At 36.2% G+C, this 18,746-nt stretch overlaps 1 protein-coding gene across 1 annotated transcript in view; it reads left to right on the forward strand.

The window, feature by feature from the left end:
- Nucleotides 1-18,746, forward strand: part of LOC134259626 (uncharacterized) — a gene marked incomplete at its 5' end in the record, with an annotated part of 129,161 nt that overhangs the window by 22,584 nt on the left and 87,831 nt on the right. The window contains 9 exons of the mRNA XM_062742228.1: nucleotides 2,396-2,506; nucleotides 7,189-7,394; nucleotides 7,537-7,696; nucleotides 7,916-8,029; nucleotides 8,686-8,856; nucleotides 9,160-9,249; nucleotides 9,612-9,773; nucleotides 12,506-12,601; nucleotides 16,418-16,507. Coding sequence (XP_062598212.1) covers nucleotides 2,396-2,506; nucleotides 7,189-7,394; nucleotides 7,537-7,696; nucleotides 7,916-8,029; nucleotides 8,686-8,856; nucleotides 9,160-9,249; nucleotides 9,612-9,773; nucleotides 12,506-12,601; nucleotides 16,418-16,507 — 1,200 coding nt within the window. The remainder of the gene's footprint in view (nucleotides 1-2,395; nucleotides 2,507-7,188; nucleotides 7,395-7,536; nucleotides 7,697-7,915; nucleotides 8,030-8,685; nucleotides 8,857-9,159; nucleotides 9,250-9,611; nucleotides 9,774-12,505; nucleotides 12,602-16,417; nucleotides 16,508-18,746) is intronic.

Genomic DNA, 18,746 nt, shown 5'->3' on the forward strand with positions numbered 1-18,746 from the left:
ATGTGTACAGATTACTGGAACTGTTTTTCTTACAATTTTTGGGAGTTGAACTATGTTCAATTTCCCATGGTCATCACGTATTTAACATGCGCAGTAATTTGTGTTGATTACATAGAGCTGAAAGTGAGGCTACTGTTTTGCCCGATTTACTCCGATGAAATTCAACAGAAAACATACATAAACATACGCCACAAATAGTTCATGTCATTTTCTCCTGAATTGATCTAATTTTCATAATTTGAAATGTAAGTAAATGTAATGATAAAGTAATCTTATTTTGAATATTAGATTTCGTTAAAAGTAAAACTAAATTATAAAGAACCTCAAAAGTTTTTTGTAATGGAACATTTTAAGTGAAGCGTCATACACTGAAAGAGATACGAACGACAACTCTACATACTGATGGCAAGCAGTGAATCTAGCCTTCACGACGCCCGGCGGTCCCAGATTTTTAGCAATATCTTTTTTACCAGTGCAGAGAATATATTCAAACTTTTCATGAACATTTCCTTGGTTTAAATTAATTTATTAGTGCATTAAAACTTTAGGAAATATGCGTATTTATTAGTAAATCAGCAGTATCACCTTCCAAAAGCATTACATCTACTACTCTGTTATAAATGTTACTAGTAAAACCAAAAACAGACACCCATGTTTTTGTAAAATCGTGATTAAAAGAAACAAAATGAAGTATATTTTTTTTTATAAAAGGAAAACCTCATTTACATACCAGATAATTTGTACACACACAAACTCTCACATAACCACCATTTTTATGTTTGGCCATTAAATATTTGTTTTTAACTTGGTATTGCTTTTTTCTTCAGACGTACTCCATGTATAATGTTCATATAACTGAAATACATTTATATTCACAGAGAAGTTTTATGTAACAAACCTTTTAGCTCTTAAAAGGATCCTGTGTTAAAATCCACATTATATTAATAAATATTGGTATTATTCCTGTGAAACTGAAATTTTCATAACAAATGGGTAAAGGTGCCAAGGAAAAATATATAACAAATTTGAAGACTGCATGTGAATTCTATAAATGATAAACCACCTTTAATATGAATATATTTTGCAATGGGAAACTGAAATTATGTGTAGAATGAAAAAGTAATAGCTAGAAGGTGCACAACGGCAACATGTAATATATTATATAAGCCTTTCAACTAATTTTTCAAGTTGCACATATGGTAAAAAACATTGTATAGATAGATTTATAGGTACATGAATTTATCAAAAAGATAATAACTTATGCATAGTTTTAATTACATCAGAAAAAAAGTTTAATCATTCATAATTGACTTTTCCGATGTTGTGTTTAATGACAGGTAACTCAGGTGTGAAAAATGACCAACTTAGTGCCGATTTATGAATTATCGTTTATAGGAATGACATAAAGGCTGCTTCAGCATTGGTATTCTTATATGTACAAAAGGGTTCCTTACATTGTTTAGTACACAAAAAGTTTTGACCAAGAGAAAGAGAACGCCTTCACTCTACCTGAATAACAGAGTCAAATTAATGGGAACAGACTATATTCAATAGTTTTAACTCTCTTTGACAATTACAAATGTATTAAATATGAAGAAGAAAATTTAATGTCATGTTTTTTGTGTTCGCTCTTTTTCGCTTCCTGTGTAAATATATATATTTTTACAAGTAAATGCAACAATTGATCATCTTATTTGTGTTAAAAAGCACGAATGGGAACGACCGAGTATAAAAATTTAATTAGGTTAGAACTCAGAAGTAGGGTAGATTTCACTTTTTATTTTAATTAAAAAAAATAATAATATGCAGTAAACCGGTCTCCGCAACTAAACGGTAAATAAGTTTAACATTGGTGATTAATTTTAAAACCACTGGATTCTACTGAGAGCAAAGAGACACTTGGGAAATGCTAAAATCTACCTTGCGTGTAAACAGTTAGATACCCCGAGCCTGCTCTAAACAAGTTTCAGCCGTGAGTTATCGTTCATTATACCAACCCCTAGCGGCAGTTGAAAGGCCTATATTATATTCTATGAAAATTTTGTTCAGTGGTGTAAGAGGAGTTCGTATAAGAGATGGATATTCCATTAGCGTAACAAACAGATGGACGGAATTTCCGATTAATAAAGACCCTCCTGCTTTTCAAGCAGGGGGTATAAAAAGGACTAATGTAGGCAGGCAAGCATTGTGGCCCATCAATTCTTTTTGCTATTCAATGTCTCTGAATGTCTTTCTCAAGATTGTTGCAACACAAAAAATTTGAAACAGTTTATAGTTGTCTTTATTTGAAATAATAATATTGTTTACTCACTTAACCTCCCGGTCAAAGATTTTGTTATACACCATGTTCAACTCCCATGAGTGCGTTCAGTACTTTGATTTTTTTTATGTACAGGTGACAAAGGTGAACCCTTTAGGATCAAAATTTCCCCAGGAAAGAAGGGAGAACATGGAGTTATGGGAATTCCTGGACAGGATGGCCAAGATGGATTCCCAGGATTACCAGGTGATTCCTAGTTACTAAAAATAACATTCTATATATAGACACGCCAAAAAAGAATTAAGGGTATTAAATAAAGAATATAAAAAGCTGCATATAATTATTTGAATCTTGCAGGGAATCAGGACAATATGTTCCCCAAACGAAGTTTTTACTCTGTTTCTTCTTCTTCTTATTATTTTAAGCTCACCTGAGCCGAAGGCTCAAGTGAGCTTTTCTGATCAAAATTTGTCAGTCGTCTGTCGTTGTTGTCGTTGTCGTCGTAATCGTAAACTTTTCACATTTTCATCTTCTTCTCAAGAACCACTGGGCCGATTTCAACCAAACAAGGCACAAATTATCCTTGGGTGATTTCATTTTTTCTGGTAGTATTGCCAGAATGTCACCAGAAGTTGTTGCCGCTAGCGGAGATACTTCACTAACCCCAAAAGTTCGTTTCTGGTGACAAAAAAGTGTTGCCGCAATATTGCCGCAATATAGCAGCAATATTGCTGCAATAATTTTACTTTGGTAAGGGGGGGGGGGGGGGAATCAAGTTTGTTCAAATGAAGGGCAACACCCCCTTCCAATGGGAGATAATTATGAATTTGTTAAAAATTAATGGCATTTTTAAAAAAATCTTCTTCTCCAGAAACACTGGGCCAGGAAAGATGAAACTCTTGGCGAAGCATCCTCAGGTAGTGTAGATTCAAGTTTGTTCAAATCATGACCCCCGGGGCTAGGGTGGGGCCAAAATGGCCGACCCAAGTTTTCCATAAGAATATATAGGAAAACTCTTTAAAAATCTTCTTCTCCAGAACCACTGGGCCAGGAAAGATGAAACTCATGTGGAATCATCCTCAGGTAGAGTAGATTCAAGTTTGTTCAAATCATGACCCCCGGGGCAAGTGTAGGGCCAAAATGGCCAACCCAAGTTTTACATTGGAATATATAGGAAAAATCTTTAAAAATCTTCTTCTCAAGAACCACTGGGCCAGGAGAGATGAAACTCATGTGGAATCATCCTCAAGTAGTGTAGATTCAAGTTTGTTCAAATCATGACCCCAGGAGCTAGGATGGGGCCAAAATGGCCGACCAAGGTTTCACATAGGTATATATAGGGAAACCTTTTAAAATCTTCTTTTCAAGTACTTCAAAGCTATAATTTGTGATATTTATATTATGGAATCATCCTCTGGTAGTGTAGATTCTATTTTGTTCAAATGAGGAATGCCTGGAGGGGGGAGTAAATTCAAGCCTGATGTGCTCAGGTGAGCGCTGTGGCCCCTGGGCCTCTTGTTTTTTACTTGAGGAGACTTTGTGAGTGGTATTTCAAAATACTATTTAAAGCTGAACTCTTCTCATAAATAGGCACTGTCAGACGGGTATATAAACTGTTCGCTTTCGTTAACCCTATTGCACACTCGAAACTTTGGCCGACATATAGTATTCCTATCGTGGTCTTAAATATTTTTTGCAATTATTTCTTGTTTTAATGTGCATTTTCTGTTTGTAAATAATGTATTGACCTGCATTTTTAGGTCACCTGAGTAAACTCAGGTGACCTATTGCTATCCGTTTTCGTCCGTCGTCGTGCGTCGTCCGTCGTCCATCGTGTGTTAACATTTGAACATTTTCAGCTTCTTCTCTGCAACCACTGCACCAATTTCAACAAAATTTGGCACAAAGCATCTATGGCTAAAGGGGAACAAAAATTGTGAATTTCATGATCCCTGCCCCCGTGGGACCTGAGGGGCGGGGCCAAAACCACTAAAATTAATGCAATCTTAAAAAATCTTCTTCTTTACTCCTGGACATCAAGCAGTCAAACTGTTTGCATGATTGTAATCATCAATGAGTCCTTTACCAAAATTGTGAAATTCATGGCCCTGGGGTCAGGGGCTCTGGTGTTAGGGAGGGGTTCTATTGATTATATATAGTGAAAATACATGAATTCTTTGAAAATCTTCTTCTCTGCTCCTGGGTATTAAATAAACTAACCAAGTACATAGTTATGATGAGCAAGAGTGTGTCAGCCAAAATTGTGAATTTTATGGCCCCAGGGTCAAGGATTCTGGTGGGGAGGGGGGGCTCTATTGATTATAAAGTGAAAATGCATGAATTCTTTGAAAATCTTCTTCTCTGCTCCTAGGTAGTAAATAATCTAACTAAGTGTAAAGTTATGTTGAGCAAGAGTGCTTTTACAAAAATTATGAATTTTATGGCCCCAGGGTCAAATGTTCTGGTGTGTGTAGGAGGGCCAGGGGATCTATTGATTATATAGTGAAATACATTAATTCTTTGAAAACCTTCTTCTCTGCTCCTATGTATTAAATAAACTAACTAAGTGCATAGTTATGATGAGCAAGAGTGCCTCAACCAAAATTGTGAATTTTATGGCCCCAGGGTCAAGGGTTCTGGTGTTTAGGGAGGGGGGGGGGCTCTATTGATTATACAGTGAAAATTCATGAATTCTTTGAAAACCTTCGTCTTTGCTCCTAGGTATTAAATAAACTAACTAAGTGCATAGTTATGATGAGCAAGAGTGCCTCTACCAAAATTGTAAATTTTATGGTCCCAGGGTCAGGGGTTCTGGTGTTGAGGAGGGGGGGGGCTCTGAAGATTATATAGTAAAAATACATGAATTTTTTGAAAATCTTCTTCTCTGCTCCTAGGTATAAAATAAACTAACTAAGTGTATAGTTATGATGAGCAATAGTGCTTTTACGTAAATTGTAAATTTTATGGTCCCAAGGTTAGGGGTTCTGGTGTTGAGGCAGGGCTAGTTTGATTATATATTGAAAATACGTAAATTCTTTGAAAATCTTTTTCTCTGCTCCTAGGAATTAAATAAACTAACTAAGTACATAGTTATGATGAGCAAGAATGCCTCTTCTAAAATTATGAATTTTATGGCCCCAGGGTCAGGGGCTCTGATGTTAGGGCGGGGCACTATTTATTATATAGTGAAAATACATTGAAAATTTTCTTCTCTGTTTCTGGGTATGAAGCAGATGAACTACCTAAATAGTCATGATGAGCAAGGGCCCTAATCTTGCAGAATTGTGAATTTCAAGGACCCTGGGTCAGGGGTGGGGAAGGGGAGGGGGGCTCTACTTATATACTGAAAATGAATTAATTGTTTGAAATCTGCTCCTTTGTATTTATAAAACATTTATTTATTTTTTGAAAAGCAATTTTAAGAGTGCCTTTTTAAAATTTGTGCAATGTGTGGACTTAGGGTCAGGGGTTTACGTCACAGTGTTAGGGGCACTACTGATTATTGCTGAATATTACTAATTAGTTGGAAATTGAAATTGAGTAGCACGCTTTGTAAGATGTATGTCTTCACTCCTCGGTTCTTAGCTGCAATAATGTAGCCCTCTCCGATTTTTTTTAATCTGATGTTTTCTGGAGAGGGCTACAATTCCATCGCATCTCCGTAATGGTGCAAATATTTTTTTTAATAGGAGCGAGTGCAGGCAAAATAAATTATTTTTACATTCAACTTACTTCTAATAAGACGAATTTTTTTATTCACTGTCAACAGTGGACCCCGTTGAATGTGAAAAACTTGTAAAATAACTCTGCATGTTTCCTGGTAGTTTACTTCAGCAGCCATGACAGTTCACGCGTGACGTAATGAGACTTTTGCTTGAAATTTAGAACAACTGAATAAAGCAATTATCGGTGTTTATAAATGTATGTGCTGAATTTCATCACAAAAACATAGGTATATAAAACCATTTTAAGTGTTTTTTGTATGCAAGCAGCGAGATTTATGTTTAAAATAAGGGTATTCCGAAAAGATCCGCTCCTATAGAACCTAAATTCTCATTTGCTGTCCCAAAATACAATCTATCAAGGTCAGTAAACATGGCGGATAAATTCGAGTTGTGCTGTTGACATACACGAAAAATAAGCGATATAGGGATCGTTCTGTATATTTTTGCATTGGTTTACGTCTTGGATGACTATACTTATTTGGAGTCAAGGTAAGAAATGTTAATAAAATAGCCATTTACTGTTAATTTGAGCCGAAATCGGTGCGGGAGCAAATCACTCCCGCTGCTGCACCATTATAGAGATCCTAAAGAGTTGTAGCCCTCTCCCCCCCCCCAAAAAAAAGGGAGAGGGCTACATTATCGCAGCTACTCGGTTCTCTACAGTGAAATACATTGAACTGAATAGCGATCTGCTCCTTATATACGAGTTGTTGGGAGAGCGTTAAAGAACGGGAAATATGGCGGACTATGCCTGTAGTGCTCAGCTTTAACAAGGAAAAATTATTTTTGTTTGTTAATGTGAGCATGGGAATTCTTGATTACTACCTATTCTTTGTATTTTTCTCAAACACGTTTCAAAAAATTGTAAATTGACTTTTCAGCTGTCATTTGAAATTGCAGCCTAAATTTCCCTCAACCCACGTGTTTGTAATAAAAATAAACATGTAGTAGACCATCAAGCTTTTCGGCTCATTCACTAGATTTGACCATTGTTTTCTGTGAGCACCTTTGTGCGCAATGACAACGATATCCATATAAGGTAGTTTCCGCGACCTGTCCAATTAACAACACCTTGTATCTTGCAACTTGATTAGAAAAATATTCAGCAGGAAATCATTGTTAGCAATTTCACTTTAATTTTCTCTTTATGTAAACATTCTAAATCTTGAGAATAATTAAATTAATCTGATAACTGTGTTGTAGGAATTAAAGGGGAGCCAGGCCTAGTCCGTATACCTGTTGAGGTTGGAATGAAAGGAGAGAGTGGTCGACCAGGAATTCCCGGGGAGAAGGGCCGTGTGGGTCCCAAGGGATTCCCTGGGGAGCCAGGGTTTGCCGGACTACCTGGTCTACCTGGCCAAGCAGGTGTTCCAGGTGAATCAGGTGTGGTGGGACTGCCAGGGCTACCAGTAAGTCTGCTGTGATAACCAGAGGGTACAAGTGGTTCTCAAGAAATCGTTTTTTTATGAGAATTTGTATTTCTGACAGTCTTGAAATTATAACAGTGCATTTTTAATTAGATCATGTATTTAATGTATTTGAATTTTCTAGGGAGACCAGGGTATTCCTGGACTGGATACACCTCCTGTTGAGCTTCTGAAGGGGGCACAGGGAGAACCAGGATTCCCTGGAAGGGAGGGAGAGAGGGGATTACCCAGAGAAATTGGCTGTGTAGGAAGACCAGGATATGATGGGACAGAAGGAATGAGAGGTACAATTTGTATATTATAGTGTAAGATTTTACTTGGATCTACTTTTAATTTATTTGAAAATTTCATTTTAACAATTATTTTGTGATATGTTTAAAAAAAACTTTTTTTAGAAATAAAAACGAACAGTTTCATTCCAAAGATATGCCCAAAAAGAAATAAATATTTGATCCCCAAAAAATATGTACCGGTGTGTTACATTGTTATGATAATCTTGACAGGTGAGAGTAGTCCTTACGGAGCACCTGGATTCCCGGGATTAAAAGGAGAGCAGGGAGGTCTCATTGTAGGATTTCCTGGTCTGAAAGGATTCAGAGGAAAAGATGATCTCCCAGGTAAACTATCCAACCAAAGTCTACACAAATCTTATGACCTGTTCACATGGAGAATTTAATTTTGTATAAAACGTAAAATACTGCGAATTAAATTTGAACGGTCTTCACATGAAAATTTAATGGGAATTAGTTAAATTCAAATTATTTTACTGCCTATTAAATTACTTCATTACCTCTGTGTGAACGTTAAGAGAAGCTTATTTGAATTAAAATTTGATGCATATGTCATGGTAGAATTAAGTTATATGCTACATATTGGTCGTTCAATACAGCAAAACTCGCTTAGTATTTATTGCGAATTTACGGATACAGTGAAGTCACCTTGGATCCCCAGCTTTATAAATTAAATGATTTTCTTATACGGTTATAACGAATTACGTGTATAGCGAAGAAATTTCAGATGTCCCTGTGACTTCGTTATAACCGAGTTTTGCTGTATAGGTATCTGTGTTATTTTTGAGTGAAAAAGAAAGGAAAAAGGATCTTCACTAAAATGTGTGCAGATTTTGTCCCGTTTGGACAGTTCTAGTTTAGAATTTAACTCTAATATCAATTAATTGTTCAGTGTAACACTGAGTTGCTTTAATTCCATTCCACTTTCTTTGTTTCTATTTTTGGGTGATTGACATATTTTGTCACTGTTTCCTTAGTTTTAGGAGAGAGTGGTTTAGATGGTGCCCCTAGAGACTTAACGTTTCCAGAGTTACCAGGAAGGGACGGATTAAAGGGCGATCAGGGTATACCCGGAGGAGATGGATTGGTCGGAGCTCCGGGTCCTGAGTGTCAACCAGGGGAGCCAGGGTTGAATGGATTACCGGGTTTTGATGGCAAGTATAGCATATTACTTGTTCCCTGTGTTCATTTTTATGTGAAATTTCATATACATGTATATATATACGTCATATGTATAATCTATATTTGAGTACATAACTTTCAAAAAAGTTTTAAGTGAAGACTTTGGAGATAGTAAGTTTAGTAATTTGTAGTTGATTTGATTAATACAGTGTATAGCAAATGCAACAAATTTATGGCTCTATGCTTAAGTGTCTGTTTTAAAAGAGTCAAATGTTTGAACTCCGTGACATTTCTGATTTTAAAGATCTTCTCATTTTACTTCTGTGCTATTTTAGGACTTCCTGGAATGAAGGGAGAGACTGGATTCCCTGGTAGAAACGGAGATCCTGGCCTGCCAGGACAACCAGGAATTCCAGAAGTGAAAGGTTTCCCTGTTTACCTTTTGTGACTTACTGTAAAATCACTTATTTTCGTGGGGTCAAATTTTTCAAATTTTCGTGGTTTGCCTAAAAACTCTTAGTTTGTAGGGATTTGAATTAGTGGATGAAAAATTGCTTAGTAGTTATTTATGAAACATTTTACTTTTCATGGTGGACATGAATTCGTTGGTCTTATCATACCTGGAAAACAACGAAAATTAAACCCCCATGAAAATTTGTGATTTCACAGTACTTTTGTAAAGACCTTTACATTAGCTATGGGCTGCCAGAGTGCCATTAATTTTTCTTGAGTTTCTTTTTTGTTCTTTACAAATGAGGATACTTATACTGTCTCTAACCTTTAATAGGAGAGACAGGAGAATCTAGACTTCCAGGATTTCCTGGAGCTTTTGGACGCCTGGGACTGAATGGAGAACCTGAAGAGGTAGGATTCCTGGAGGTCGAAGGTGACAGAGGTCAACCTGATCTGCCGGGGTTACCTGGAATCACAGGAGACAACGGATTTCCAGGTACGTGTCATTATCATTTCCAGGTGAGGTGAAGAAGAAATCCAAGAAAACTCATTTATTGAATGTTAATCTAGAAAATGAATCAAGTACTCACAGATAGAATTAAACAGATATGAATTTTCCCATTAATAGTTAGTCAGCTGTTTCCGTATAAAAAGAAATTATTGTTTGATTCGAGTGTAAGGGAAATAACTCTGAACCACCAACTTATATTTGCTCCTGTACGCTAGTACTTATGGACAGTTAAATTATTTTCATGCGCCTGGATCGATCCAGGGCGTACACTCCCTGAAACGTTCTACTTTCCCATTTTTAGGTCACCTGAGTAACTCAGGTGACCTATTGCTATCCGTTTTCGTCCGTTGTCGTGCGTCGTGTGTCGTGTGTTAACATTTGAACATTTTCAGCTTCTTCTCTGAAACCACTGAATCAATTTCAACCAAATTTGGTATACAGCATCTATAAGTGAAGGGGAACAAAAATTGTGAATTTCATGGTCCCCACCCCCCTGGGGTTTGAGGGGGGCAAAACCACCAAGATTAGTGCAATCTTTAAAAATCCTCTTCTTTACTCCTGGACATCAAGCAAGCAAATTGTTGACATGAATGTAATGGGCATTGAGTCCTCTACCAAAATTGTGAAATTCATGGCCCCAGGGTCAGGGGTTATAGTGCTAGGGCGGGCTATATAGATTATATAGTGAAAATGCATTATTTCTTTGAAAATCTTCTTCTCTGCTCCTGGGTATTAAATTAACTAACTAAGTACATAGTTATGATGAGCAAGAGTGCCTCTTCCAGATTTGTGAATTTTATGGCCCCAGGGTCAGGGATTCTGGAGTTAGGGTGGGGCTCTATGAATTATATAGTGAAAATACATTTATTCTTCTCTGCTTCTGGGTATCAAATAAACTAACTAAGTACATAGTTATGATGAGCAAGAGTGCCTCTTCCAGATTTGTGTATTTTATGGCCCCAGGGTCAGGGGTTCTGGTGTTAGGGTGGGGCTCTATGAATTATATAGTGAAAATGCATTTATTCTGTGAAAATCTTCTTTTCTGCTTTTGGGTATTAAATAAACTAACTAAGCACATAGTTATTATGAGCAAGAGTGCCACTTCCAGATTTGTGAATTTTATGGCCCCAGGGTTAAGGGTTCTTGTGTGTGGGGGTAGGGGGGCTCTATTGATCATACAGTGAAAATGCATTTATTCTTTGAAAATCTTCTTCTCTGCTTTTGGGTATTAAAAAACTAACTAAGCACATAGTTATGATGAGCAAGAGTGCCTCCTATAACATTTGTGAATTTTATGCCCCCTGGGTCAGGAGGAGGGGGGGGGGGGGCTAGATAGTCTGAAAATAAATTAATTTTTTTTAATCTGCTCTATGGTATTAATCACCATTTTGTTTTGAAATTTGCAAAATTTTGAAATATGTGGCCCCTGGGTCAGTGGTTTCTTTAGGGTGAGGTGCACAACTTGGTATAAAGTGGAAGTGGATTTTCTCTTTGTTACTCTGATCTACCTCTGGGTATTAAGTAAATAGAGTAATCATGTTAAGTTAATAATTATGATAAGCAATGGTGCCTCTTTCAAAATTGTGAATTGTGAATTTCATGGCTCTGGTTGAATCCAAATTCAAGTGTTTGAAAGTTGTTACAAACACTCAGGTGACCTATAAGGCCCGTGGGCCTCTTGTTCTGTTTGCTCACCATTCATTCACCGTGCATCCACCGTTTGCTCTCCATTCACAGAATTGCGTTCCCCATTTACCGTGCGATTGTGTTCACCGTTCAAAAAATGTTCAGCGTTCGCTCTTCGTTCCGTTTTCTTTGCATACACCGTTCACTTATCGCTCAGTCTTTATTGTCATTCGGAACTCTGATGTGAAAGGACTTATTTTTTTGATGGTAATGATTTACACTTTTTTTTAATTAAATAACTAAAATATCGTGTTTTAAAAATAATTACATGTATTTCATTGCAAAAATTATCTATGATATTTATATTTCTATAATAATAACTTAGCTGTTACTAAGAAAAGTCTAATATAAGAGAGGTAAAATATCCTTCATCCACCGTACCTAAATATATGTTTGCCATTTAATATAATTCCCGTTCATGTTTTGCGTTCACTCACCGTTCACACATAGTTCACCAAGTTGTGTTCAGTGTTTGCATTTCGTTCACTCACCGTTCGCTTTGCATTCATTTACCGTTCGTTCAGCGTTTGTTCACCGTTCAGATGGGAAAGTAGAACATTTCAGGACTGTAAAATAATTATTGTTTTTGTCTTGTCTGTTTATCTGTTTGTCTGTCTGTTGTCATCTTTAACCTTCGCCAAAACTTTTGAACCATAAGACATAGAGACTTCATATTTGGTATGCATACTCCACAAATAAAGTTCTTTCAAATGACATCAAGGTCAATGACCTTGTGAAAAAAAAAACAACTTATATACCTTGACTGTGACCAATTAAAAATAATTTATATATATGCTAAAAATAGCGGTATATATTTTCCTTTTAAATATGTTAAAACCATTATTTTTTAACCATAGGAGATAGGGACTTCATATTATATATATGCATCCTCCACCAATAAAGTTCTTTCAAACAACACCAAGGTCAATAACCTTGTGACCTTGACTGTGACCTATATACTAAAAATAGCTTTTTCAAACTTTGTTGATGACGGGTGCATAGTGTTTCACAAACACATCTTGTTAATTAAGGTGAAGATGGGACGGTGGGAAGGCCTGGACAGAGTGGGTTCCCTGGTCTGAAGGGTGAACAGGGAGAGATAGGGGTGTCCATTCCAGGAGAACAAGGTAAATATAGTGGTTTTAAAGGAGTTACAAAAACAGGGAGGTCTAAGCTAGGATGTTATAATGTAAGGATCAATGTGGCAGTGGTATTAAACAGTTTACAGAAACAGAGATATCCCATGTAATTGATCTAAGCTAGGATGTTATGATCTCCTCAGACAGTGTAAAAATCTGAATGGTTTATAAACTTCATACAATCTGGTTGAATTGAAGCAGATGCTACATATTCTGCTTAAAGCATCACCTTTTAGATTTTTGCAAGATGTAATGTAGGAAATACATGTACACAAAATTATTTAGAAATTCTGCATGCTCGAGGGCAATTTATGATTTAGTGTATTTTGACTAGTCTTAAATGTTCTGTAGTAATATAGCTTAATAAATGGGATTTGATTTTTAGCTCACCTGAGGTTAGCTTTAGTCATCATTGTCGTTACCATTAACTTTTCACATTTTCATCTACTTCTCAAGTAACACTGGGCCAATTTAAACCAAACTTGGTACAAAGTATCCTTGGGTAAAGGGGATTCAAGTTTGTTCAAATGAATGGCCACGCCCTTTTCCAAGGGAAGATAATTATGAATTAGAGAAAAATTAATGACATTTTTGATCAATTTCAGGTAGTGTAGATTCAATTTTGTTCAAATCATGACCCCCTGGGGCTAGGGTGGGGCCAAAATGGCTGACGCAAGTTTTACATATTAGGAGTATATAGGAAAAACCTTTAAAAAATCTTCTCTTACCACTTGGCCAGGAAAGATGAAACTCATTTTGAATCATCCTCTGGTAGTGTAGATTCAATTTTGTTCAAATCATGACCCCAGGGCTAGGGTGGGGCCAAAATGGCTGACCAAAGATTTACATCGGAGTATAAAGGAAAAAATCTTGAAAAGTCTTATTCTCTACTCTCAAGAACCATTGAGACAGGAAAGATGAAACTCATCTAAAACAAGCAAATTCAAAGAATTGGGGTCCTAGCTTTCGGTGTCTTTGTGGGTGAGATGTTATTAGCTCTACTGGTCAGAGACCAGAAGAGCTAATGCGATAGTAATGCGTCCGGCGTCCATCCATCTGTCTGTCCGTCTGTCTGTAAACAATTTTACAAAACGCTACTCCTCCTACAATTTTAGTTTGATTTCAGTATAACTTGACACACAAGTAGACTATACTAAGATACATAGAATAGTGCATCGGTTTTTGATTTCGATGAACGGTGTTGCCATGGTTACTAAAAATAGAATTTTCTGTGAAATTCTTTAAAAACGCTACTCCTTCTACAGTTTTTGTCTGATTTCAATATAACTTGGCACACAAGTAGACTACACTAAGATACATAGAATAGTGCATCGGTTTTTGATTTCAATGAACGGTGTTGCCATGGTTACTAAAAATAGAATTTTCTGTGAAATTCCTTTAAAACACTACTCCTTCTACAGTTTTGGTCTGATTTCAATATAACTTGGCACACAAGTAGACTACACTAAGATACATAGAATAGTGCATTGGTTTTTAATTTTGATGCACGGAGTTTCCATGGTTACTAAAAATAGAATTTTCTGTGAAATTCTTTAAAAACGCTACTCCTTCTACATTTTTTGTATGATTTCAATATCACTTGGCACACAAGTAGACTACACTAAGATACATAGAATAGTGCATCGGTTTTTGATTTTGATGAACGGTGTTGCCATGGTTACTAAAAATATAATTTTCTGTAAAATTCTTTAAAAAACGCTACTCCTTCTACAGTTTTTGTCTGATTTCAGTATAACTTGGTACACAACTAGACTACACTATGATACATAGAATAGTGCATCAGTTTTTGATTTCGATGAACGGTGTTGCCATGGTTATTTATTAATAAAATTCTCTGTGAAATTTTTTTAAAACACTACTCCTTCTACAGTTTTGGTCTTATTTCAAAATAAGATGGCACACAAGTAGACTACACAAAGATACATAAAATAGTGCAATGGATTTTGATAAGTACAAACCAGTAGAGCTACAGTCTCGACAGAGACTTCTGGTTTTTTATAAGGCCATAATAAAAATATTCCTCGATTCTTATCCCTGCCCACCCCGATTTTAAACCCCCGCCTTGATTTTTTTATTTTTGTTCTTCTACGGTTTAATTCTGATCTGGATCGGTATTCATCTACCATTCATCATTTGTTTTAAACCTCCCCGAAAGTCGTCAAGATTTTTGACAGCTGAAAGGGTGGTGATTGCTGTTATACATGCGTATATATTGTAAACAAGGGTCATTGGTTGAAAAAGATTGGTGATAATGTGAAGAAAGCGATAATTGAACCTTTACTATGACTTTTATTCGGGTATTGTAGATAAAATTACACCGGTTGACAAGGTCAATAAAAAATCTGCAAAATTGAAAAAATAAAAAATATAAAATAAAAGCCGCCCGCCCGCCTCCATTTTTAAAAATATTTGGATGAGAATCTAGCAATTTATTTATTATGACCTAACATATTGTGTGTAATATGAACATCTTATCATATGTCATTTATTTAGAAAGTAACACTGAAGTTGATTTTTTGTGAAGTACGAAAGCCCTAGCCCTCACTGTTCAAAATTTATGGTCAAGGTTAAAGTTTTCATAAGAAGGTAATTCTCCAAGGTCAAAAGGTCAAGGTTGTTGATATCCAATGAAATGTCTTGCTACAAGGAATATATATGTGAAATATAAAAGTCCTCGTATCCACTGTTTAAAAGTTGTGACCAAGGTTAAAGTTTTTAAAAAGTAGTTAAAACTCCAAGGTCAAGGTCTCAGGGTAAATGTTGTCGGTATCCAATCAAAGCTCTTCTCACAAGGATTACATATGTGAAGTACGGAAGCCTTAGTTCTTACCGTTCATAAGTTATGGTCAAGGTTAACGTTTTTTCATAAGTACGTAAATCTCCAAGGTCAAGGTCAAAAGGTCAAGGTTGTTGTTATCCAATGAAAGGAGTTGCCACGAACAATAAATATGTGAAATATGAAAGTCCTAGTACCTTCTATTCAAAAGTTATGGCCAAAGTAAAAGTTTGGAATTTTTGTGTAAAAGTATGTCAAACTCCAAAGTCAAGGTCCAAAGGTCAAATTTCGTGGTACCCAAAGAAAGGTCTTGTCACAAGGAATAAACATGTGAAATATGAAAGTCATATCTTCACTAAATGTAAAGTTATGGAAAGGTTAAAGTTTTTGTGACAGACAGACTGACTGACTGACAGACTGATGGACAGACAGACAGACGAATGAGATTTAATGTCCCCTTGCTTTTGCAAAAGCGGGGGACAATTATCCTCAGGTAGTGTAGTTTCCAATTTGTTCAAATCATGACCCCTGGGTCTAGGGTGGGGCCAAAATGGGCGACCTAAGTTTTACACAGGAATATATAGGAAAAATCTTTTAAAAATCTTCTTCTCTAGAACCATTGCAACAGAAAAGATGAAACTCATGTGGAATCATCCTCAGGTAGTGTAGATTTTAGTTTGTTGATATTATGACCCCCAGGGGTAGGATGGGGCCAAAATGGCCAACCAAAGTTTTACACAGGAATATATAGATAGGGAAACCTTAAGTTTAAAATCTTTTTTTCAAGCACTTTAAAGCCATGATTAGTGATATTTATTTGAATCATCCTCAGGTAGTGTAGATTCTATTTTGGGAGGTTAAAATTCAAGCCCTCCCCCCCTGCTAACCTCAGTTAACTTTCAGTTCTGATAAGTGCTTTTTCCGAGCCGATGTGCTCAGGTGAGCACTGTGGCCCTTAGACCTGTTTTTTTATTCTGTGATAAAATGAGATGTAATTTGAATTGTAGAACAAAATGGCTTGCCTGGATCAGATGGCTTCCCAGGGTTGAATGGAAAGAAAGGTGAAGAGGGGGAGAGAGGACTTGGAGGAATTCCAGGTAAGAAACTCTCAACTTCTCTCAGTATTCTTTTAACCATTTTTTTTTAAACCTATTAAATGACACTTAAATATATGGCATGCATTTTACTATATGTTGGGAGGGGGGGGGGAGGTAACCCTCGTTCGCTACGATAACTTTTATTTACCTGAGACTGATATCACAAACCATGATGGTGTGGATAAGGTGAGAACCCATACCGCCAGATAACACCGTTTTACGAGTTACCTGTTTTAAACTGTGATTTTACACTGCGAGGACTCGCGGTAAATACGGAACATACGTTGACTGTAGTGTAGATCAATCCTGTAATTAACCAGTGGGAGCAGGTATACACAAATACAGTAACTCCACAGCAATACGTAATTGCACATTCTGGTTTGCATGTACTTCAGTGATTGCTTTGAACACTAACAAGTTCAATTTACTGTAAACGTATTACATTTGGCTGTGTATTCTTTTTACTGGTTTTGGGAGATTGCAGCAACCGCTAAATCAAATACATAGCTAAACATCATGCACATAAACACATTGAAAGGAATAATAAGAAGAAATGCATTTAATCAAATCCACGCTAACATTTTTCAAAAGTCAATTCTGCCAAATATCATACATGCTAAATATAATACATTTACAGTATTTAAGAAGTCAGGGTTCAACACTAACGGTAGTCCACTAGCCAGGGAGTACTGAATATTGAGGTCGGGCTTCCAAACATGCCTTTAAACTTGCCCTGCAGGGCTACTAAGATTTTGACCAAATACTCACTCAGAGCAACTGAAATAATTATCAATTACACACAATGTACCTGATAATTGTTCAATCTATTTTCAAACATTTTTTATCAACATAATTATTATTTTTGCAAGTCAAAATGAAAATTTTAAAGGTGATTTGAAACACCATAAATGATAATGAATGTTGACTTTTTTTAAATAGAAAAATGTCTTCGATACAATCATAGAGTGACACAAACTTTTTACCTAAAATACCAACAGAATGTAGGATTTGGCATCTCTGTTTCAAAATTTCCCAGGGGAGACCTCCCGTACCCCCACCAGCTGGAAGGGGAAGCCCCCTCCCACACCTACCCCCCTCGTCGCTTAGCGACCCGGCCATCAGCCTTCGGCTGTTGGACAACTAATACATGAACAGGGCTAGTAGAAACTAGAACTGGCTAGCCCTGCTGACAACTATGGTCTTAGAGTTAGTGTCGATCCCTTGAAGTCTGTTAGTGGTCAATAAATTTTAGTACTCAAGGATTCTTGCGCCAAAGGCACTAAAATTAGTAGTACGCCAAAGGCACTAAAATTAGGAGTGCGCCAAAGGCACTAAAATTAGTAGTGCGCGATATTTTTTTGTTTTACAGTTATATGCAATGTAAAACTGAGGAGAAGCGAAAGCTTAAAAAAACAACAAAGCCCATGCATGAAAACTTACTGTGCTAAAATTTTCCATTCATTCCAAAAGATTTTGAATTAAAATTACCAAGGTGTAAAAAAGACAAAATTAAGCTTGGTCATAAAAAAAACAGCTCCATTTTTTCTCCAAATATACAAGCCAAAAAAAGGTTGCATTTTTTACACCGGTGTGTATTATATATTCAGCCAAATATGGTAGTACAGTAGAAAGCATCCCTAGTTAAAGGGGATTTCAATTTGTTAAAAAGAAAAATCATACTTTCATCCAAAAGGAGATAATAAAGAAAATGCAGAAAAGAGGTCTGGTCAATATAAAATTGCATGTATGATGCATCAACCAAAAAAAACACAACTTTACTAGCTTTGGATGCTGGATGAGGTAAAATTTAACAGAGAAGTGACCAATTATTTGGATATACATCATTATTAGTCAAAATTGAAATCCAGTATATCAACTTTTGAAATAATTTTGAAAATGAGACAAAACTTAATATATTTAATTTAAATTTAAGTGTCACAGAGAATTGCAAATTTTAAGCAAATGCATAAAGCAAAACTTAAGATATTAATCAAAATACTCAGAAGTACTGAAAGCCAATTCTTTGTACTGAAAGCCAAAAAACAATTCTTTTTCAGCACATGCACTTTGGGCATGTATACCGGTCATTTTAACCCAGCCCATTGAAATTTGTACATTCCCTACTCAAAATTCATTCATATAGCAGAGTTATATACCATCGTCTTCCACCTTCCTCAAATAATTTATTTTCTCAGTGAATGAGTCTACTCTGCTCTGTTTTTTGCAAACATCAAAACAA

Source organism: Saccostrea cucullata, unplaced genomic scaffold (genome assembly GCF_032062105.1).
Source record: "Saccostrea cucullata isolate Sc308-1 unplaced genomic scaffold, CSIRO_AGI_Scuc_v1 ctg600, whole genome shotgun sequence".
Taxonomy (NCBI): Eukaryota; Metazoa; Mollusca; class Bivalvia; order Ostreida; family Ostreidae; genus Saccostrea; species Saccostrea cuccullata.